Genomic DNA, 24,712 nt, shown 5'->3' on the forward strand with positions numbered 1-24,712 from the left:
ATCTCAGGTGCATAAGGTTCAACATAAACCAAGAAAGAAATTAAATTGGGGATTCAATCAAGTGTGGAGCAAAGAGTTGGAATAGTGCTGCCAAGTGGCGCACCGGACAGTGTCCGGTGCCCCAGGCCAGGCACCACTCAAACAGGCCACTCTCGGGTTTTCCAGAGACGTGCTCCGCTATAATTCACCGGACTGTCCGGTGTGCACCGGACATGTCCGGTGAGCCAACGGAGCAACGGTAACCTGGCACTCAACGGTCGACTGCGTTTACAGTGAAAGCGCATAGTGCAGAAGTCAGATGTCAGGCTGCAAAGTCAGAACGCACCGGACATGTTCGGTGTGCCACCAGACTGTCCGGTGCAGCTACAGGACAAAGAACTTCAACGGTCAACCTCTCCAAACCCCAATGGGCCGCTGACGTGGCACGCACCGAACACTAAATAGTGTACTGTCTGATGCACCACCGGACTGTCCGGTGCACCATCGGACTGTCCGGTGCGCCATCGACAGTAACGGCTAGAATAGTGGTTGGGGCTATAAATACCCCCAACCACCTCCATTCAATCCATCCAAGTTTTCTGAACTCAACATTCAATACAAGAGCAAAAGACTACGCTCCAAGACACAATCAATAGATCAAATCCTCTCCAAGCCTCCAAATCAACTCAATTGCCTAGTGACTTGAGAGAGGGTGTTTTGTGTTCTTTTGTTGTTCTTGTTGCTTGGATTGATTTCTCCTTCTCCATTTTTATTCTTATAAGTGCCTTGTAAAGCTAGCAAGAGACACCTAAGTGTGTGGTGATCCTTGCGGGGTCTTAGTGACCCAAGTGATTAAGGAGAAGCCTCGACCGGTCTGTGTGACCGATTGAGAGAGGGAAAGGGTTGGAATAGACCCGGCCTTTGTGGCCTCCTCAACGGGGACTAGGTTCTTTGGAACCAAACCTCGGTAAACAAATCACTATGACCACTTGTTGATTTTCACTTGATTTGTTTCCCCTCTTTCCTCTCTCTCAAAGAGTTCCCTTGCTCACATTGCTTTTGAGTTTGCTCCCAAACGTTATCCGCATTAATTAAGCAACTCTAAGCAAGGAGAACTATCTTCTGTACTCCGATTTAATTCTAACGCTAACCCCGACCTTAGTGCGTGTTTAAAGTTTATAAATTTCAGGTTTCGCCTATTCACCCCCCCCTAGGCGACTATCAATTTTCGTTACCACCATGTAAAAACCTATCACGCAAGTTTTTCCTTTTTTATCAAAAACGAGTTCAGATCAATCCACAACCCAAAACTGTGTAAACCAGAGGTTCTTAGTAATCTAGAGAGTTATCTTCACCCCCAAGGCAATCCCCAAAACAATCCCAACTCAATAAATCAAGGATTCTTCAAAATCTAAAGGAGAGGAGAGGAAACGAGCGCGGAGACAAAATCAAATCAGAAACTTCATCACGTACAAAAATGAGCATGCGGTTCGAAAACCTTATGGATGATCTAGCCACTCTTCCTTTGAATGATGCGATGAAGAATACAAAAGCACATACGTCGAGTTGAAAGCATCTGTGTATCTCAGGCTAAAACTAGGGAAATAGAAACTAGATTTTTCTAAACAAAATACAATATAGCTAGCCAAAGAGATGATTGTTCACAATAGCCCGCTCATCTATATATACATGGTTATTTCACTAGTTTCAACTATCCGTAGATACATAGAACATATCCACTTAGCTGGGGCAAAATGGACCAACTCCTAGGATTTTGATCTGATGGCCACTCGCTCTACACGAAGTTGCTTCGCATCGACACACACTTCGCGATGACGCCACATGTCGCCTCCGATTCCCGCGGGAACCGCACCGCCGAGTTTTAAGGCCCAAACTTAGTAAAACCAGCAACTAGATGGTTTTCAGGCTCAACCACTGAAACTATCGTGAGTAGTGCATCGCATGCGTGTCCCCCACGTCCTAGACACGTGTCCCGCCAGTCCTCGACCGCGCCGGTGACATGATCCACTCTGCCACATCCTCATGCCCGTGCGTGTCCTAGGTGTCAGCCACCACGGCTAGTCGCCCGCCTTTTCTGGTCCCTCAGCCAAGTCCCAACACTCGTTCTTTACCGCTCTAGGTCTATTGGCACGAACCCACATGACATTCATCTTTGCTGTCAACCACTGTCCCTTGGCTCCACACCTGCACACCACAAGCCGACAAACATGGTTGCACAACACAAGCTCTCATACTCTAATTAGTCCAAGACTCACACCAAAGCACTACCCATTGACAATCACTCATGTCAACCCGAACCACAAGGGACAAGTCAACCTTGTGTTCGCAATCTCCCCCTTGATGAGTACATTGTCAACACCACCATCGAACATATGTCAACAAAAGAAGCAAGAAAAAGAGAAACTCAATTAGGTGACCAAAAGACAGACAAAATCCAAAATAGATCATCTAGAGTGAGCAAAGCTTGGTCCCCAAAGAAATGGGCAACGACTCGACATGACCAAGTGAGAAAGTGGCTAGTCCTAAAGAAGACACTTAAAAGGGGCTCAACACCACTATCCAACATACAAAGCCAAATCAAAGCACAAAAACAGCACAGAAACTAAAATCAAAGCTAGTCCCTCCAGAAAAGGGTAAAGGCTCAACACAACTTGCGAAAGCTCTCTGTGGCTCAGAAAATCCCTCTGACAAAAACATCTCTCCCTGAAGCACATCACAAACTTAGACTAACTATATTTGTCTAAGTGTTGGAAATGCTCACAAGAAAGTCCAAGTCAAAGCGACTAAGTTTGCGAAGGAAATGACTTAGGTGCTCTAGTCTGGGCAGCATCAGACCGGTCTGGTGGTGCACCGGACTGAGTCTGTGATGCATCCAGACTCATGCACTTTGGTGTCCTAGTGCACTAGACTGAGTATGTGTGCACCGAATCACATGTATGGTTAAACAGTGAGGTCTCGGAAATTTTATTTATAAAATTCACCAGACCGGTACTGTGCACAGCCCGATGGCGCACTGGACTGCCCAGTAATGGCTAGCTCCGGGCGCCAATGGCTACTTCATAGGGAGGCAACATGTTTTAGGTTCGATGGTGCAAGGACTCGGTCCGGTGCTCCCCCAGAAGGAAGGCGTCTGTCAGATACCAGAGTTAGTCCACGACTGGGTGCCCCCACAAATAGCCAGATTTCAGCATCTTTTGAGAAGAAGGGGCAATGGCTATGGGATCTTTTGGGGCTATAAAAGACACCCATGGCGCACCTCTTCTGCACCTAAGCATACTAAGAGCTACTCTACACTCTCACACTCTGCCACAACACGTTCAACAATTCTAGTGAGATCCGAGCACAAGTTTGATTTGTTCATGTAACTCTGTGTGTTTTGCGCTCTTGCGATCTTGTTCTTGTGTTGTGTTGGTTTTGTCTCTCGTGTATGTACTCTCTCCCCTCTCTTGTGCTAAGTTGTAACTCTGATATTATGTACGGCTACAAAGAGACTCCAATTTGTGGAGATTCCTTGCTAGGGGATTCATATTGATATAAGGAAGACCTTGACACTCAAGTTTGATCATTGTATCACTTGAGATGGGTTGAGTGCAACCCTTGTCCGCTGGGACACCACAACGTGGAGTAGGCAAGCATTTCAGGCTTGACCGAACCACAGGAAAAATAATTGTGTCTAGCATGCTTATTTCTTTGTAATTTTCTCGCTCTTCCTATGTTCTCTAAATTCACTTGAAATATTTCTCTTAGTCTAATTTATACATTCAAAGAACAATCAAGTGAAGAGGACTTTCTCTCTTCTCTTTAGTCTAATTTATACATTACAGGCTTGATCCGAGCACAAGTTTTACGCTAACTCCTGAGTTTAGACCAAATTTGTGGTTTGAGTTGTATTTTTTTAGGATCACCTATTCACCCCCTCTCTAGGTGCTCTCATAGTTACCTAGCAGAGTAGAGATGTTTAGAGATGTGAGAAGATGTGATATAGAGGTACCAATTAGGGGCTCCCTACTCATTATATAGTATAGAGGTGGGGTTATAGGTAGTGTCTTGACTAGTTTACATATGGGTTTCCTAATTTGCTTCAAGGAAAACTATCAGATAGAGTTTGTATCTCTCTATATATAGTTATGTCTTGTCTTAAGTAGATGAGATATCCCATCTAGGTTGGGCTCCTTACATGGCTAGCTTGGTGTACCTCATCTCATACCGGATATTTTCCATGTGGTGAAGTACCATAGCTACATGTCATTGACACTAGCCCCCGAACCTTCTTACGATTTGGAAAATTGGTTGGAGGGTTTCTATTGATCAAAACTCCGAATGTTAGCACCTTTTACTAGTGTATCCCATCTAGGTTGTCCTCTTCAATGCATGTGTCGTGCATACCTATTGACAATTTAGATGTATCCCGATGCTGGTATACTGAAAGGACCTAGATAGCTAGAGGGTGATGAATAGCCTCTAAAAGCTTTCTACAAACTAACATGTCGTTATAGCCTATAAAATTTTAATTTTATACAACAGTATCAGATCATTAACTAGTAAGTATAATATTTATTTTATAATTTGTTATTTATTTTGATATCGTTTTTTGTCCTTGTCCGACTATAAAAACAATTATAGATTGTTAATTGTATTTGTACTAACATAAATCAGATTATAGTTTTGTTTAAAGGGGTTTTCATTCTTAGAACTGAGAAATTGTAAATTATGTCTACAGAAATTACAACAAACTAATATATAATTTTAATATTTCAGGTACCAAAATTTTAGTAAGTCCCTTAATTTTTCCTTTTTCATATCTACGTGGCGCGACGAAAAATATCTCCGAGCGATTATTGTTTTGAGAAAAAAAATATTTCCAAACGAGAAATTGCAGATACCACGAGGCAACCGAATTTTTTGCATTTTAGCCCTTTATCAGGATTAAAATCACGTTTAAACCTAAAAAATTTTAATCTCAATTTTGGACCCTTAGCTCGGCGCCATAGCCTATGGCGCCGAGCTAACACATCTCGGCGTCATAGGCTATGGCGCCAAGCGATGACGTGACCATGGCGGCCAGGGGTGACGTGGATGTCCGCGTGGCACCTAGCTCGGCGCCACAGATCTTGGCGCCGAGCTAGGACTTAACCGCGAGGCACGTTTTCTCTTCGTTTCTTCTCTGTTTCCAGCCTCCACGCGCCCGAGCCGCCGCCGCAAGACGCCCCGCCACCCTCCCTGACCACCGCGCGCGCCCGCTCCGGCCCGGCCACCGCGCGCGGCCACTCCGGCCACTGCGCTCGCCCGCCCCGGCCGCCGCGCGCCCCCGGCCCGGCCACCGCGCGCGCCAGCTCCAGCCACCGCGCTCGCCCGCCCCGGCTGCCACGCGCCCAACACCGCACGCGCCCGCCAGAGCATCCTCCGCCCGTCGCCAGGTAATTTTTTTTATTGTTGGTAGTTACTTAGTTAGTAAATTGTTATCTATTGTTAGTGTTTAGTAATTAGTTAGATATCCACTTGTTTAGTGTTTAGTAAATAGTTAGATATTTTTCTTGTTAGTGTTTAGTAAATAGTTAGCTATTTTCTTGTTTAGCATATTGTTAGTGTTTAGTAAATTGTTAGTGATTATATAGTTAGCATTTTGTTTAGCACATTAATATTACATGTTCAGCATATTGTTTATTATGTAGATATCGTGCAGTTTTCTGTGTTGGCAACCATCGTGTTATCGTTTATTTGTAGGTTTTCGAAACATCACTTTACAGGGGAGGTGCTGCCAAATTTTTTATTGACAATAGTATTTTTGCACATAGGTGTTCTTCCGACTTGACCTTCTCCACCGTTAGCTGGACTCGTACGCGATCTCAGGTATACATTGTTTTCGTACATTATTCATAGATTATGTAATTTCGTTTGATGTGGTCATTTAATATTTACTATATAGTTATTAGTTAATAAGTAGTTACTATTTATTTATTATTTAGTAAGTTTTTAGGCTTAAGTACCTAGCCATTAATGAGTTAGTAATCCATTTTTGCAAGAGATGGACACCCTAGTGACACTATATCATGGAGGAAGCGTGGGGATAGATGCTTATGGGAATGTTACTTTTGATGGTATGAAGATCGTGACCATGTTGTTCGATGAAAGACCATCTTTTGACAAGATTTTCGCTCGAGCTTGTGAGGAGATTAGTTGCGACATAAACGACCCTAGAATATCAATTCAGGGTTTGTTGTTCCATATTGCATATGGAACAGTTGTCCGACGGTTGATCTCCATTGCCTCAGAAGATGATTGGGTGAGATATGTAAGAATCGTGAAGACCATGCTTCCACCATGTTTGGATGTGGTTGTTCAGCCGTTATCTGTTACTCATCGTGATGCTCCAGTCGGGTTGACTCCACAAATTCCCAATGCATCTCGTATTCAAGCTCCTTTGGTAGAGCTTCCGGAAGAAGTGGTTGTTGTGCCCGATGCTCAATCGGGGCCGCACGAGTATGGGATTTCTCGTCCTCTTCCTGGCGTTTGTGGGGCTTCTAATCCGGTGGCACCCCCCAAGAGATCCCATTGACCCAGGATCCAGTTTAGGATCATCCTAGTAAGTGTCTTTGACACGTTCATATCCATCGTTATTTCGTTTGATTAGACTTTTTAATGTGGTATTTCTTGCTTCGACCCGATGCAGGATCTCCACAAATCGATAATGGTGCTTATCTTGATGTGCCTGTGTCATATAATATGGACAACATATGCAGGGCATCCAATAGTGTTGATGTTCAGATTGAGGATGAGGAGGAGCCATATGAGGCAGCATGGGCCTTAGATTCTGATGATGACCGTCCGGTTCAAGAAATGACCGAGCAAGAAATTGAACTCATAGGACGTTTGTGTCCGGAGCGTGACCCTGCAGTACATGAATTTAGCAGTCTAAGTCATTCCACCCGTGCATATGCTGAAGGACGTGATGATGAACTGCTAGAGGCTCCGGATAACGCCGACAGCATTGAGATTAAGGTAGGCTTACTTTTCAAGGACCTGCCTACACCGAGACGATGGCTACAGGAATATTCTGTGAACCGCAACAGGCCGTTCAAGGTGAGACATTCGTATGCACAGCGTCGTTACACTGTTGTGTGCGAGGTATCGGAATGTAATTGGAGGGTATGTGCCCGAAGGCAGAAGGACACCGGAAAGTTTAAGATCACCAAAATTGTAGGTCCACACACTTGTGCCCAGACAGAGCTGAGCTCTAAGCATTGTCAGTTGACATCTACCCTGATTGCGAAAAGGATATTGGGGATATTGAAGGGTCAGCCAAACTTGAAGGTGAAGTCAATTATGACCATGACTTTGGAGTTGTTTGGTTACAGGATCAAATATGCGAAAGCATGGAGGGCAAAGCAGCGAGCATGGAAGATGATATACGAGGATTGGGAGGAGGGTTATGAGAAGTTACCAGCATTGTTCAATGCAATCAAAGCAAAAAAACCCAGGCATGCATTACGAGTACATCCCCAAACCTAATGAATGGAGGAATGGCAGAGAGATATTTTTTTGTGCTTTCTGGTGTTCCTCGCAGTGCGTAGAGGCCTTCAGGCATTGTCGTCCTGTGCTCTCTATTGATGGTACTTTTCTGCTTGGGAAGTATAAGGGCACATTGTTGGTTGCCATATCATGCGACGCAGACAACGCACTGGTTCCTTTGGCATTTGCTTTGGTGGAGAGGGAGAACAGAGATAGTTGGTCTTGGTTCTTGCGGCTTGTACGCATCCATGTCATAGGCCCTGGACATGAGGTTGGTATCATATCTGACAGACACCAAGGTATTCTTAATGCGGTGCAAGAGCAGATTCCTGGCTACGCACCCATGCACCACAGATGGTGCACTCGACATCTAGCAGAAAATCTTCTTCAAAAGGATCATAGCAAGGCTAACTTCCCCCTTTTTGAGGAGGTATGTCGATAGTTGGAGGTTTTGTTTTTCGAGGATAAGTTGAAGGAACTAAAAGATGCAACAAATGCTGAAGGTAAGAACTGGATTGCTGAGGGAACCACAGAAATGGACAAGGGCCTACGACGAAGGTGGCTGGCGGTTCGAGTTTCAGACTAGCAACATGGTCGAGTCATTTAACAGTGTGCTCAAGGGTATATGGGGCATGCCAGTCAATGCTATAGTAACATTCACTTTTTATAGGCTTGTGGCTTGGTTTAATGATAGACACGCGCAGGCCAAGGCAATGCAGACGCGAGGGCAGAGATGGGCACCTAAACCAACATCACACCTTAATAATGCAAGGGAACATGCCCATAGACATGAGGTACAATGCTTTGATGAGGAGTTGGGTAAATACGAGGTAACAACACTAGGCGACATAACTTCCGATGGTGAGGTGCGACCTTCGAGGACACATGTCGTGTTACTTGATGCATTCTCGTGCGGTTGTGGTAAACCTAGACAATACCATTTTCCATGTTCTCATTATGTTGCGGCCGCACGTCATCGTAACTTTGCATTTGAGAGCAGAATACCTTCTGAGTTCAGTGTAGAGAGCTTAGTACATACCTGGAGCCCTCGTTTTGAGCCATTTCTTGATGTGTCACAATGGCCAACGTACACCAGTCCGATATACGTTGTTGATCCAGCGCATCGATGGGACAAACGTGGTAGTAGGAAAAGGAGCCGGTGCAACATGGTTATGGATCAGGTTTTCGGTCGCAGTAGGAGAGGTCGAGTGTCCCCCTTTCTCGTGGAACCAGAGCAGAATGAATGCGGAAAATGCAGTAGACTTGGCCACAACTCACGTACATGCATTTGGTCACTTAGTCAGGTGTGATACATTTTAATATTTTATTGTACACAACTTTTATTCTAATATGTCGATATTTTTGTTACACTTTGTACACAACTTATATTCTAATATGTTGATATCTTAATTTGCAGGATGGCGCAGTTCCACTTGCTGGACCCTCACTACGACGAGCACCACAGGGGCCGTCTCACCGCAGAGGGAGAGGTAATATTTTGCACATATATTAAATTTTCGAATTAATATATGTGACGTATATTTGACTAATAAAATTCTTTTGATTGCTAGGTGTTGCCCGTTCTGCGGGTCCGGACCCACGACCGGTTTCTGGAGGAGATGAGGTACGATGAGAGGTACACTCCTCTCCTACAGAGGGCTGGCTTGGACGTCGTATCGTACTAGGTTCGCCGTGGGCTGTCCACTTTCAACCCAGCGGCGTTGACGGCTCTGGTCGACAGGTAAAGACTTCTCTAGTTGTTTAATATTAACAATTATCAAATCTACTTTGCATACTAATGATTTTGTATTTGTTTGTCTTCAAATAGGTGGCGGCCTGAGACTCACACTTTCCACCTTCCCTACGGTGAGATGATCGTGACGCTTGAAGATTGCCAGAAGATTCTTGGTCTCAGCATTACTGGTCGTCCAGTGACCGGTCAGGCATCACCAGGCGGATGGAGGCAGAGGGTGGAGGCCTTTCTTGGGAGACTGCTTCCGGATGACCTACGAGGTAGCCACAACACCGGAGTCCCACTGACCTGGCTTAGGCAGGCCTTTGGGCAGTGTCCACCTGGTGCGGACGAGCAGACGGTTGGATACCATTGTCGAGCTTGGATTCTCCACCTATTTGGTTCAGTTCTTTTTCCAAACGCGACAGGCGACAGCATGTCATGGATGTTTCTGCCCTGCCTGACTGACTGGGATACGACAGGAGGTTACAGCTGGGCTTCTGCAGTGTTGGCCTTCCTGTACAGGCAACTTTGTGAGGCTTGTCGTCGTTCGTTGAGGACCGCTAGCTTAGGTGGATGTGTCTACCTACTACAGCTGTGGATGTGGTCACACATACCCGTCGGGCGACCCAGAGAGTTTCCTCCTCGTGAGTGGTTCGTGGTAGCCAGACATCGGCTTAAGCCCACGGCTTCTTACCGCTGGGACCAGGTCGAGGAGCCATTCGCATGACACCAGCGTGCTTACTTGGAGTACTCAAACGAGCTCGACGCACTTACTCCTTCAATGGTGAGTTGTCTATTTTTATATTTTTCCTTAAACAGTTGGTAAAATGACTATAAACTTACATGTTCTTTCTAAAACTTTTGCAGGTGACCTGGCAACCGTATCTTGATCCATATTTCGCTAGCATACAGTTGAGCAGCATGTGCTCAATAGACGAGGACCTCTACCTAATGAGGTGTCCCCTCGTCTGTTTTTATGCTGTTGAGTACCACTTGCCCCACAGAGTTGCTCGACAGTTCGGATTGCGACAGGAGTTTCCGGTGGAGCCATTCTCGACTTCAATAGAACTTCATAAGTGAGTGACTACATGCACTTGTTATTATAACTAATAATTCAAATATTGAATGAGTTACTAATATATGTTTCTAACTTTTGCAGGTTCGACAGACAGAGACAGAAGAAGGTCACGGACTTCGAGACCCACCACCGTGATTACATTGATGAATGGGAACAGCAGGGGGATCTTAACTATGAGAACGAACAGGCGCACATAAACTACAACTTCCGGAGGTATTTGATTTGGTATGCTGGTGTGACTAGGTGCAAGCTGAAGGGATAGTGGACAGCTGCAGACTATGCCGAGCAAGAATCGTCAGACGACGAAGACACAACTTTCGACATAGCTGCTCGGCACGGGTCCCAAATTGAGGCTGCTCCAATCCTTGACAGAGTGGTAACTATTTCTTTACTAAAATTAGAGATCTCAATTCAATGCTTTATGTCTAGTTTTGAGCATCCTAATGTTTTAACTTGTGAATAGGGAAACTCTATGCTCGTATCTGTTGTTGAACTTGAGCGTATCTCACAGAGAACTTCAGATAGTACTACGCTTTCGTTACTATCAGTGAGTATCAATGTTTAAAAGAAAACTTGTTTATTTGTATGTTGTAACATATGTCTGTAACTAATATTTTGATTACAGAGGGTATCACGTCGTCTTCGTCGTGCAGCGGCTCGGTGTGGATGTCGGTCTCTAGCGGGCGTTGACATGCAGCTGCCTGTGCCTCGTATGCAGCAGGACGTTCAGCCTCCCATTTGTGCAGTTGGACCATCTACAGCAGGACTGAGCTTCTCGCGATCGACGCGGGACACGTTTGAGGACGTGGCCCACGACGACGAGGACGAGGACGACGACGATGACACTAGCGCTGGCGCCGCAGGTCAGGAGGAGATTGGACCATCTCAGTTGCAGGATGCTCCTACAACTCAGCCACATAGCTGACACCACGCAGAAGGCATCCACGAGACCCTTACACTCCAGGCACCGACGCTCTTGGGGCCAAGGGCAAGGGTAAGACTAGGAGGAAATGAATACTTTTGTGATGTTGGTCTTATGCTGAAAACTTTGTGATTTGGACTCATGCTGGAGACGTTGTAATGTGAACTATGTTATGTGTTTTGGACTATGTTTTGTGGACATTGTATTTTGGACTTTATTTGTGGACATTGTATGAAGAACTATGTTCTGTGGATGTTTTTATATTCGATGTTATTTTGTGATGTATTATATGTTGAAATTTGGTCATGTCTTATAATATGTGATTATTTGAACTGTGGTTGTTAATAAAACAAGGGGAACTCTTGCAAAAAATTTTGTGAATTGTAAAAAACATAACAAGCAATAAGTAACGCATCTTTAGAGTTCTAAAATAGTTTAGATATTCAAGTAGAGTTCTAAATTATTTTGGATACAAAAATACTACATAACAGGCTACAAGTTTCTTCAGTCTAAATCACAATCTATAAGTAACTCATCTTCGGAGTCATCCGTCGCGCAATCCTCAACGACAACCTCATTCCACTTGCTGCATTGTCCTGCATCACACTTGTCAAAAGTTCTCTTGTAATAATTGGCTTCTGCTTCATCTGCAGCTTGGGAGAATAGCTCATCCTCAGCCTCAGCCTCAGCCTTATCAGACTTCTTCTTGTAATAAGCCGCCTCTACCTCTTCGGCGGCCTGAGACATAAACTCATCCTCTTCCTCTTGAGCACGTAATCCTGCCTCAGCTAGTGCGATGAGCTCACTCAACCTTGATGTGTCGTCCTCCTCTTCTTCATGTAATCCTGCCTCTGCGAGAGCGATAAGCTCACTCAATCTAGATGTGTCGTCCTCCTCCTCCTCCATCAGCTCAACCGTCGCCATTTTATCCTGAACATATCTTGCATGCGCCTCATCGGCCAAATAGTTTATGCCACATCCAATCTCTGCAAATATAATGAGCAAAATAAGTTAGCAAAGTCAAGATAAATAAATTGTACTAACATAAATATAATATCATTTTTCTCACTCACTTCCCTTGAGGCAATCAGCAAGATTATCCAACATCTGTTTCTCGGCTTGAGCCGCTTCCCATTCCCTTGCATCCTGTGCTCTCTTCTCATCTGCCGCCTTCAACCTCCTATACTCTGCACGCTTTGGGCTATCATAAAAGGCAGATTTTGCTTCCCTATGCATGTCGCGTATGCGATCATTAATGTACGAATCGACGAGCTGAGATCCACAATGCATCTTCTGTCCCATTAGTCTCTTGGACTCTATTGTGCGCATCACCTCTCCTTTGTCGTCGTAACTCTCCCAACTGCATTTCCTCGTCTCCTACAAAAAATAGTAAGTCCCGCTATAACATTACAGCTAGTGCAAAAAAAATACCAACCTCATCGTAATCGACCATATGTCCACAAAAATATCCAACACCAAGCTCGGAAGAAACTAATCCATACTTAGCTTCAATACCACATTTGCAGAGTACTGGATCAAATTTCAACTCTTCTTCCGCCCACTGATTGTATCTCTTTTCCTTTACCTCTAGCTCTGGCCAATGGGACAAAGGACCATACAACCACTCTCTAAAACGACACTTATGCCACCCGTATGGCTGCAGGAGAAAAAATTAGTAATTTATTGTAAAAAATAACTAGTTCATACATTTAGCGTATCGATGGGCTCACATAATCAATGTTCGGACAACAGAACTGCTTCTCATAGTCTTCATCGATGACAGCACGGTCTCCACAATCGCATCGAGGCGGTGAGTCCATCCGTCTTTCTGTTGCTACCTCCTTCTCTGCATCCGTCATTGGTGGAGGATTCGGGGGAGGAGGTACCCAACGCTTAAAACGCTCATGACTAGTCCTTCCACTCAACCAATTAACGAAAGAAAATATCGAGGATCAAATTTATCAGGACGTCGATCCACTGGAAAAAGAAACACCTCTGATGCCCCTAAAATAATGGAAAGAAGCACTATTACACATCTACAAAATAATGAATGCGAACAAAATTAAGTGACAAGTTATAAGCTACGTACGTCCAAACCGCCACAAAGGTAGTAGCAGCGAGCAGCCGTGTCTGGATGTTGTGATTGATGTACCCAAGCCAGTCTGCCACAGTCACAGTTAGGCACAGGGAGTTCAGGAGGAACAGGAGCATCCTTACTAGATACGTCCGGATATAACTCCCGAGGACGACCTCTCTTCTGCCACAACGCCTCTCGGTACATGTCTTTCATCTAATAAACGATTATAATTATCATTTATACCTAATATGCTTTATAACAGGTTTACACAAACTATCAAATAAAATATACTCATCATATTAATGATACTATATATATTATGAGCAACTATGAAACTAATAATCGAAATGATTATATAATAAGTTTACACAAACTATCAAACTATGAAACTATGAGCAACTATGAAACTAACAACCAAATATACAAAACAAATTAGTTGGGCACCATACCTTGGTCTACGAAGTAAACCACCTCGAATCATTGAATCCAAATAAATTTGACGAAGTTTTGAAATGAGAGGAATTGTGCTGCTCTCGGCCAGCAGCGCGGCTGTTTTATAGGCGTCCGTAGCTCGGCGCCAAGATTTGTGGCGCCGAGCTACGAGGCCGCGTCGCCGCCACATCGAGGACAGGTCAGCCCTGGTCGTAGGTAGCCGTTACTGCCACGTCATAACTTGGCGCCATAGGCTGTGGCGCCGAGCTGTGTTACCTCGGCGCCACAGGCTATGGCGCCGAGCATCGGGTCCAAACTTGCAAATAAAATTTCTGGGAGTCCAAACGTAAATATTTTTTAAAAGTAGGGTTAAAATAAAAAAATTCGGACGAGGCAAGATCATTGGAAATCTCGTGCTGCCGTGCCATCTTCCGGTGAGGTCGATGGCGCCAAAATTACTGGCACCGATGGGGCGGCTCCTGCAAAATGGCTTGACATCTCCAACCCAAACTTTTCCAAGGAATGCACTGGGCATCCAGCATCCTTGCCATCTGGTGTTCGGTGCTCGTGGATGAGCATAGAGAGGCTGAGATTGTGCATCGTAGAAGAGATCAAAATATAGGGTTACCCATATGTTCTATTCTAGAAAAAAAAACAAGCTTGTAAAAATGTCATCACAAGTGACAACATCAGCCAAAATGTTTGGCAGTTTTTAGCTGAAAAACCTAGGAGGAGCCTACTTGTGGAAAGAAAAAAAAAAGCGCCCTCACATGGCCATATAAATTATGTGCACCTCGACACTTATACAGTTCTACTCACAGGCCACACACTCTATTTCCTAGACCATTCATGCGGTGCCCGCCCGAAGTCCTTGGCAGGCAGCTAGCTTAGCACGCACGTCGTCCATGGTGCCCACCGAGGAATCGGCTGCTGATACGCCAGCGCCACCGCCGCCGCCACCTCACTTCGTTATCGTCCCCCTCGTGGCGCAGGGCCACACCATCCCCATGGTCGACCTCGCCCTCCTCCTGGCGGAGCGCGGCGCGCGCGCGAGCCTGGTGACGACACCGCTGAACGGCGCACGGCTGCGTGGCGTCGCCGAGCAGGCCGCGCGCGCCAAGCTGCCCCTCGAGATCGTGGAGCTCCCGTTCCCGACGGACGTGGACGGCCTGCCCCCGGGCATCGAGAACATGGACCAGGTCACGGACAACGGCCACTTCGTCCCCCTGTTCGACGCTCTGCGGAAGCTCGCCGGCCCGCTGGAAGCGTACCTGCGAGCGCAGGCGCCGCGGCCGAGCTGCATCGTCTCCGACTGGTGCAACCCGTGGGCGGCCGGCGCGGCCAGAAGCCTCGGGATCCGTCGCCTCTTCTTCCACGGGCCGCCGTGCTTCTACTCGCTCTGCGACCTCAACGCCACCGACCACGGGTTACGCGAGCTGGCCGCGGGCGCGGCGGCGGCTGACGTCGACGACGGGCAGGAGAGGTTCGTGGTGCCGAGCATGCCGGTGCACGTAGAGGTGACCAAGGCCACGGCGCCGGGCTTCTTCAACTCGCCGGGGTGGGAGGCGCTCTAGGGCGAGTGCGTGGAGGCCATGCGCGCGGCCGACGGCGCGGTGGTGAACACGTTCGTGGGCCTCGAGGGCCAGTTCGTGTCGTGCTACGAGGCGGCGCTCGGCAAACCCGTGTGGACGCTGGGGCCGCTCTGCCTCCGCAACCGGGACGCCGACGCCATGTCGTCGGGGGGGCGGACGGCGGTGAGAGCACCTAGAGGGGGGGGTGAATAGGTGATCCTGTAAAAACTTAAACTTATAGCCACAAAACTTGATTAGGTGTTAGCACAGTTTATGCCAAGTGGCTAGAGAGGAGTCAAAACACAATAACCACAAGAATCCAATCACAGAGATGACACAGTGGTTATCCCGTGGTTCGGCCAAGTACAAAACTTGCCTACTCCACGTTGTGGCGTCCCAACGGACGAGAGTTGCACTCAACTCCTCTCAAGTGATCCAATGATCAACTTGAATACCACGGTGTTCTTGCTTTTCTTTTCTCAATCCCGTTTGCGAGGAATCTCCACAACTTGGAGCCTCTCGCCCTTACAAAAGATGTTCACAGAGAATCACAGAGCAAAGGAGGGATTAGCAACTCACACACGACACAAAGATCACAGCGAATACGCACACACAAGACCCAGACTTGAGCTCAAAAGACTAGCACACTAGAACGGAGCTCAAATCACTAGAATGTCGAACAAGTGCGCGAGATTGATGTGTGAGTGATCAAGAGTGCTCAAGGAATGCTTGGTGTTCTCCTCCATGCGCCAAGGGGTCCCTTTTATAGCCCCAAGGCAGCTAGGAGCCGTTGGGAACAAATCTGGAAGGCCATCTTTGCCTTCTGTCTCGTGGCGCACCGGACAGTCCGGTGCACACCGGACACTGTCCGGTGCCTGATTTGTTTCCATAGAAAGCGAAGCCGACCGTTGCAGATCTGGCGCACCGGACAGTCCGGTGCACACCGGACAGTCCGGTGCTCCCTTCCGACCGTTGGCTCGGCCACGTGTCGCGCGCCGATCGCGCGGCCGACCGTTGGCCCGGCCGACCGTTGGCTCACCGGACAGTCTGGTGCACACCGGACAGTCCGGTGAATTTTAGCCGTACGCCGCCGGCCAATTTCCCGAGAGCGGCAAGTTCGAGTCGTGCCAGCCTGGCGCACCGGACACTGTCCGGTGCACACCGGACAGTCCGGTGCTCCAGACCGAGCTGGGTCTTGGCAGCACACAGCCAAGTCCCTTCTCCTTTTCTCTATTCTTCTTCTTTCTGTTTCTAACACTTAGACAAATATATTAGTACTTAAAACCAATGTACTAAGGCTTAGAAACATACCTTTACTTGTGATTTACACTTTGTTCATCCTTGTACATAAATTCCCAATTAAGCACATGTGTTGGCACTCAATCACCAAAATACATAGAAATGGCCCAAGGGCACATTTCCCTTTCAATCTCCCCCTTTTTGGTGATTTATGCCAACACAACATAAAGCAACTAGAACAAGTGCAAAATCACTTTAAATAAAAACTCAAATTGGTTTTATTCAATTTTGGCATATATGGATCATCCTTTGCCACCACTTGGTTTGTTTTTGCAAATCAAACTCAAATCTCTATCTCTAAGTCAAACACACATGTTGAAGTATATAAAGAGAGTCATTCCAAAAGAGATTGATCAAAGATTTCAAAAACTCCCCCTATTTCCCATAATCAATACTTCTCCCCACAAGAAACCAACTTTTGAAAATAGAGACAATAAGAGACAATAAAAGCTTTTGACAAAACAAAAACTCTATTCTACTATTTTCAAAATCTCTCAAGTGGTAGCTGATCCATTTATCACTTTGGCCTTTATTTTCTCCCCCTTTGGCATCAAGCACCAAAACGGGATCAATCTTGGCCTGTTAACCCCATTGCCTCACCAAAGTCTTCAATTAAGAGCAAATGGCAATAAGATTTCATGAGATGAACTTGGAATTAGTTACCCTCTCATCGGAGTGCAGTGGAAGTCTTTCATGGTCCAAGTCCACCTTTTCCCTTTCAATCCTCCTTCGAGACTAAATTATCAAACTCAAGCACATGGTTAGTCTCAAAGGGTCAAGTTGTAACACATCTCCCCCTACACATGTGCATCACTTTGCAACGGACTTGTGAGGTCCAGGGAGTGTTTGTACAACTTGAGCACCATAATAAGCAACATAATGCACAAAGGAACATGACCAAAACATAACTACATGTATGCTACAATTCAATCCAGGTTCCGCGAATCTAAGACATTTAGCTCACTACGCAACCTGCAAAAGGTCTTCTCATCTAGAGGCTTAGTGAAGATATCGGCTAGCTGGTTCTCGGTGCTAACATGAAACACTTCGATATCTCCCTTTTGCTGGTGGTCTCTCAAAAAGTGATGCCGGATGTCTATGTGCTTTGTGCGGCTGTGTTCAACAGGATTTTCCGCCATGCGGATAGCACTCTCATTATCACATAGGAGTGGGACTTTGCTCAGATTGTAGCCAAAGTCCCTGAGGGTTTGCCTCATCCAAAGTAGTTGCGCGCAACACTGTCCTGCGGCAACATACTCGGCCTCAGCGGTGGATAGGGCAACGGAAGTTTGTTTCTTAGAGTTCCATGACACCAGGGACCTTCCTAAGAATTGGCACGTCCCCGATGTACTCTTCCTATCGACCTTACATCCAGCATAGTCGGAGTCTGAGTATCCAACTAAGTCAAAGGTAGACCCCTTTGGATACCAGAGCCCGAAGCAAGGCGTAGCAACCAAATATCTAAGAATTCGCTTCACCGCTACTAAGTGACACTCCTTAGGATCGGATTGAAATCTAGCACACATGCATACGCTAAGCATAATATCCGGTCTACTAGCACATAAGTAAAGCAAAGAACCTATCATTGACCGGTATGCTTTTTGATCAACGGACTTACCTCCTTTGTTGAGGTCGGTGTGTCCGTCGGTCCCCATCGGAGTCTTTGCGGGCTTGGCGTCCTTCATCCCAAACCGCTTTAGCAGATCTTGCGTGTACTTCGTTTGGGAGATGAAGGTGCCGTCCTTGAGTTGCTTCACTTGGAACCCAAGGAAGTAGTTCAACTCGCCCATCATCGACATCTCGAATTTCTGCGTCATCACCCTGCTAAACTCTTCACAAGACTTTTGGTTAGTAGAACCAAATATTATGTCATCGACATAAATTTGGCACACAAACAAATCACCATTACAAGTCTTAGTAAAAAGAGTTGGATCGGCTTTCCCAACCTTGAAAGCATTAGCAATTAAGAAATCTCTAAGGCATTCATACCATGCTCTTGGGGCTTGCTTAAGTCCATAGAGCGCCTTAGAGAGCTTACACACATGGTCGGGGTACCGTTCATCCTCGAAGCCAGGGGGTTGCTCCACGTACACCTCCTCCTTGATTGGCCCGTTGAGGAAAGCGCTCTTCACATCCATTTGAAACAACCTGAAAGAATGGTGAGCGGCATATGCTAGCAAGATACGAATTGATTCTAGCCTAGCCACAGGAGCAAAAGTCTCCTCGAAATCCAAACCTGCGACTTGGGCATAACCTTTTGCCACAAGTCGAGCCTTGTTTCTCGTCACCACCCCGTGCTCGTCCTGTTTGTTGCGGAACACCCACTTGGTTCCCACAACATTTTGCTTCGGACGAGGCACCAGTGTCCAAACTTCATTGCGCTTGAAATTGTTTAACTCCTCTTGCATGGCCAACACCCAGTCCGGATCTAGCAAGGCCTCTTCTACCCTGAAAGGCTCAATAGAAGAGACAAAGGAGTAATGCTCACAAAAATTAACTAATCGAGATCGAGTAGTTACTCCCTTGCTAATGTCACCCAGAATTTGGTCGACGGGATGATCCCTTTGAATCATCGCTCGAACTTGGGTTGGAGGTGCCGGTTGCACTTCTTCCTCCATCACTTGATTATCTTGTGCTCCCCCTTGATCAAGCGCCTCCACTTGAGGTACCTGTTCGTCATCTTTGGTTGGGGGATGCACCATAGTTGAGGAAGAAGGTTGATCTCGTTCATCTTGTTCCTGTGGCCGTACTTCTCCAATCGCCATGGTCCGTATAGCGGCCGTCGGAACATCTTCTTCATCTACATCATCACAATCAACAACTTGCTCTCTTGGAGAGCCATTAGTCTCATCAAATACAACGTCGCTAGAGACTTCAACCAAACCCGATGATTTGTTGAAGACTCTATACGCCTTTGTATTTGAGTCATAACCTAATAAAAACCCTTCTACAGCTTTGGGAGCAAACTTAGAATTTCTACCCTTCTTTACTAGAATGTAGCATTTACTCCCAAATACACGAAAGTACGATACATTGGGTTTGTTACCGGTTAGTAGCTCATACGACGTCTTCTTGAGGAGGCGATGAAGGTAGACCCTGTTGATGGCGTGGCACGCCGTGTTCACGGCTTCCGTCCAAAAGCACTCGGGGGTCTTGAACTCTCCTAGCATCGTCCTCGCCATGTCGATGAGCGTCCTGTTCTTCCTCTCTACCACACCATTTTGCTGTGGTGTGTAGGGAGCGGAGAACTCGTGCTTGATCCCTTCCTCTTCAAGGAACTCCTCCACTTGAAGGTTCTTGAACTCGGACCCGTTGTCGCTTCTTATCTTTTTCACTTTGAGCTCAAACTCATTTTGAGCCCTCCTGAGGAAGCGCTTGAGGGTCCCTTGGGTTTCAGACTTATCCTGCAAAAAGAACACCCAAGTGAAGCGGGAAAAGTCATCAACAATAACTAGACCATACTTACTTCCCCCTATGCTTAGATAGGCGACGGGTCCGAAGAGATCCATATGCAGCAGCTCCAGGGGTCTTGAAGTGGTCATCACATTCTTGCTGTGATGCGCTCCTCCCACCTGTTTCCCTGCTTGACAAGCTGCACAAGGTCTATCTTTTTCGAAATGAACATTGGTTAGACCTATCACATGTTCTCCCTTTAGAAGCTTGTGGAGGTTCTTCATCCCCACATGTGCTAAGCGGCGATGCCACAGCCAGCCCATGCAAGTCTTAGCCATTAAGCATGCATCTAGACCGGCCTCTTCTTTTGCAAAATCAACTAAATAAAGTTTGCCGTCTAATACACCCTTAAAAGCTAGTGAACCATCACTTCTTCTAAAGACAGACACATCTACATTTGTAAATAAACAATTATATCCCATTTGACATAATTGACTGACAGATAGCAAATTATATCCAAGACTCTCCACTAAGAATACATTTGATATAGAATGCTCATTAGAAATTGCAATTTTACCTAGCCCTTTTACCTTGCCTTGATTCCCATCACCGAATATAATTGAATCTTGGGAATCCTTATTTTTGACGTAGGAGGTGAACATCTTCTTCTCCCCCGTCATATGGTTTGTGCATCCGCTGTCAATAATCCAGCTTGAACCCCCGGATGCATAAACCTGCAAGGCAAATTTAGGCTTGGGTCTTAGGTACCCAACTCATGTTGGGTCCTGCAAGGTTAGCACAAATGTCCTTAGGGACCCAAATGCAAGTCCTGTCTCCCTTGCATTTTGCCCCTAACTTCCTAGCAACTATTTTCCTATCCTTTCTACAAATAGCAAAGGAAGTGTTTAAAGCACAATAAATTATAGAAGGTTCATTCACTACTTTCCTAGGAGCATGAATAACATTCTTTCTAGGCACATGAGCAATATTTCTCCTAGGCATATCCCTATCATGCTTATAAGAAGAACTAGAGGCAAACATGGCATGAGAATCATAAACATGTGAATCAAAATCATTATAAGCATTTCTAGCATTTCTCCTATCATAATACATAAAAGCATGGTTCTTTTTAGCATTACTAGCCATAGGGGCCTTCCCTTTCTCCTTGACGAAGATGGGAGCCTTATGGCTTGTTAAGTTCTTGGCCTCTCTCTTGAAGCCAAGACCATCCTTAATTGAGGGGTGTCTACCAACCGTATAGGCATCCCTTGCAAATTTTATTTTATCAACTTCATTCTTGCTAGTCTTAAGTTGGGCATTAAGACTAGCCACTTCCTTATTTAATTTGGAAATTAAAACTAGATGTTCACTACAGGCATCAACATCGAAATCCTTACACCTAGTGCAAATCTTAACATGTTCTACACAAGAATTAGATTTATTTGCTACTTCTAACTTAGCATTTAAATCATTGTTAACACCTTGTAAAGTAGAAATGGTTTCATGACAAGTAGATAGTTCATAAGAAAGCATTTCATTTCTTTTTACTTCTAAAGCATATGATTTTTGTGCCTCTACAAATTTATCATGTTCATCATACAATAAATCCTCCTGCTTTTCTAAAAGCCTATCCTTTTCATTCAATGCATCAATCAATTCATTGATTTTATCTATCTTAGATCTATCTAAGCCCTTGAACAAGCATGAATAATCTATGTCATCATCACTAGACTCACTATCACTAGAAGAAGCATAAGTGGAGTCTTGAGTACTCACCTTCTTCTCCCTTGCCATAAGACATGTGAGACGCTCGTTGGGGAAGAGAGCCGATTTGTTGAAGGCAGTGGCGGCGAGTCCTTCGTTGTCGGAGTCGGAGGAGGAGCAATCCGAGTCCCACTCCTTTCCTAGATGCGCCTCGCCCTTTGCCTTCTTGTATTGCTTCTTCTTTTCTCTTTTGTTCCCCTTTTCCTGGTCACTTTCATTATCGGGACAGTTAGCGATAAAATGACCAAGCTTACCGCATTTGAAGCATGAGCGCTTCCCCTTGGTCTTGGTCTTGCTTGGCTGCCCCTTGCGACCATTTAGCGTCGTCTTGAATCTCTTGATGATGAGAGCCATCTCTTCATCGTTGAGTCCGGCCGCCTCAATTTGTGCCACCTTGCTAGGTAGCGCCTCCTTGCTTCGTGTTGCCTTGAGAGCGAGAGGTTGCGGCTCGTTGATCGGACCATTCAAGGCGTCGTCCACATATCTCGCCTCCTTGATCATCATTCGCCCGCTAACAAATTTCCCAAGAACTTCTTCGGGCGACATCTTGGTGTACCTGGGATTTTCACGTATATTGTTCACCAAGTGAGGATCAAGAACGGTAAATGACCTTAGCATTAGGCGGACGACGTCGTGGTCCGTCCATCGCGTGCTCCCGTAGCTTCTTATCTTGTTGATGAGGGTCTTGAGCCGATTGTATGTTTGCGTTGGCTCCTCGCCCCTTATCATTGCGAACCGTCCAAGCTCGCCCTCCACCAACTCCATCTTGGTGAGTAAGGTGACGTCGTTCCCCTCATGAGAAATCTTGAGGGTGTCCCAGATTTGCTTGGCGTTATCCAAGCCGCTCACCTTATGGTATTCATTCCTGCACAAGGAAGCTAGAAGAACAGTAGTAGCTTGTGCATTCTTATGAATTTGTTCATTAATGAACATGGGACTATCCGAACTATCAAAATGCATTCCACTCTCTACAATCTCCCATATACTAGGATGGAGAGAGAATAGGTGACTACGCATTTTGTGGCTCCAAAATCCGTAGTCCTCTCCATCAAAGTGTGGGGGCTTGCCGAGTGGAATGGAGAGCAAATGAGAATGTGAACTTTGCGGAATACGAGAGTAATCAAAAGAAAAGTTCGAATTAACCGGTTTTCTTCTCTCGTAGTCGTTGTGGTCCTCGTCCTTTTGGGAAGAAGTAGACTCGTCGCTGTCGTAGTAGACGATCTCCTTGATGCGCCTGGTCTTCTTCTTCTTCCCTTCCTTCCGTCTTTGGCCCGAGCCGGAGTCGGTAGGCTTATCGTCCTTCGGCTCGTTGACGAAGGATTCCTTCTCTTTGTCGTTGATCACTATACCCTTCCCCTTAGGATCCATCTCTTCGGGCGGTTAGTCCCTTTGTGAAGAGAACGGCTCCGATACCAATTGAGAGCACCTAGAGGGGGGGGTGAATAGGTGATCCTGTAAAAACTTAAACTTATAGCCACAAAACTTGATTAGGTGTTAGCACAGTTTATGCCAAGTGGCTAGAGAGGAGTCAAAACACAATAACCACAAGAATCCAATCATAGAGATGACACAGTGGTTATCCCGTGGTTCGGCCAAGTACAAAACTTGCCTACTCCACGTTGTGGCGTCCCAACGGACGAGAGTTGCACTCAACTCCTCTCAAGTGATCCAATGATCAACTTGAATACCACGGTGTTCTTGCTTTTCTTTTCTCAATCCCGTTTGCGAGGAATCTCCACAACTTGGAGCCTCTCGCCCTTACAAAAGATGTTCACAGAGAATCACAGAGCAAAGGAGGGATTAGCAACTCACACACGACACAAAGATCACAGCGAATACGCACACACAAGACCCAGACTTGAGCTCAAAAGACTAGCACACTAGAACGGAGCTCAAATCACTAGAATGTCGAACAAGTGCGCGAGATTGATGTGTGAGTGATCAAGAGTGCTCAAGGAATGCTTGGTGTTCTCCTCCATGCGCCAAGGGGTCCCTTTTATAGCCCCAAGGCAGCTAGGAGCCGTTGGGAACAAATCTGGAAGGCCATCTTTGCCTTCTGTCTCGTGGCGCACCGGACAGTCCGGTGCACACCGGACACTGTCCGGTGCCCGATTTGTTTCCATAGAAAGCGAAGCCGACCGTTGCCGACCGTTGCAGATCTGGCGCACCGGACAGTCCGGTGCACACCGGACAGTCCGGTGCTCCCTTCCGACCGTTGGCTCGGCCACGTGTCGCGCGCCGATCGCACGGCCGACCGTTGGCCCGGCCGACCGTTGGCTCACCGGACAGTCCGGTGCACACCGGACAGTCCGGTGAATTTTAGCCGTACGCCGCCGGCCAATTTCCCGAGAGCGGCAAGTTCGAGTCGTGCCAGCCTGGCGCACCGGACACTGTCCGGTGCACACCGGACAGTCCGGTGCTCCAGACCGAGCTGGGTCTTGGCAGCACACAGCCAAGTCCCTTCTCCTTTTCTCTATTCTTCTTCTTTCTGTTTCTAACACTTAGACAAATATATTAGTACTTAAAACCAATGTACTAAGGCTTAGAAACATACCTTTACTTGTGATTTACACTTTGTTCATCCTTGTACATAAATTCCCAATTAAGCACATGTGTTGGCACTCAATCACCAAAATACATAGAAATGGCCCAAGGGCACATTTCCCTTTCAGGCGGCCAGCAGCACAGCGCGGTAGCCGCCTGGCTCGACTCCAAGGAGACCGGCTCCGTCGTGTTCGTCAGCTTCGGCAGCCTCGCGCGGAAGCTCCCGAAGCAGCTGTTCGAGGTGGGGCATGGCCTGGAGGACTCCGGCAGGCCGTTCCTGTGGGTGGTGTGGTATCGGAGCCAGGTTGGCCCAGTGCATTCTCAAGACAAATCTCGGCTCACAATGTGTGAGGGGGAGATTGTTGGGAATAGTCCCACATTGTCTGGT

At 46.4% G+C, this 24,712-nt stretch overlaps 1 protein-coding gene across 1 annotated transcript; it reads right to left on the reverse strand.

Moving 5' to 3' along the window:
* Nucleotides 1-14,640: 14,640 nt before the first annotated feature.
* LOC111589323 (uncharacterized) lies at nucleotides 14,641-15,180 on the reverse strand (the record flags this gene model as incomplete). Its single annotated transcript, XM_023300154.1, has 1 exon — nucleotides 14,641-15,180. A coding segment is annotated over one exon (540 nt), but the record flags the coding sequence as incomplete, so codon positions are not given.
* Nucleotides 15,181-24,712: the final 9,532 nt, after the last annotated feature.

The sequence above is a fragment of the Zea mays genome, chromosome 5 (genome assembly GCF_902167145.1).
Source record: "Zea mays cultivar B73 chromosome 5, Zm-B73-REFERENCE-NAM-5.0, whole genome shotgun sequence".
Lineage (NCBI taxonomy): Eukaryota > Viridiplantae > Streptophyta > Magnoliopsida > Poales > Poaceae > Zea > Zea mays.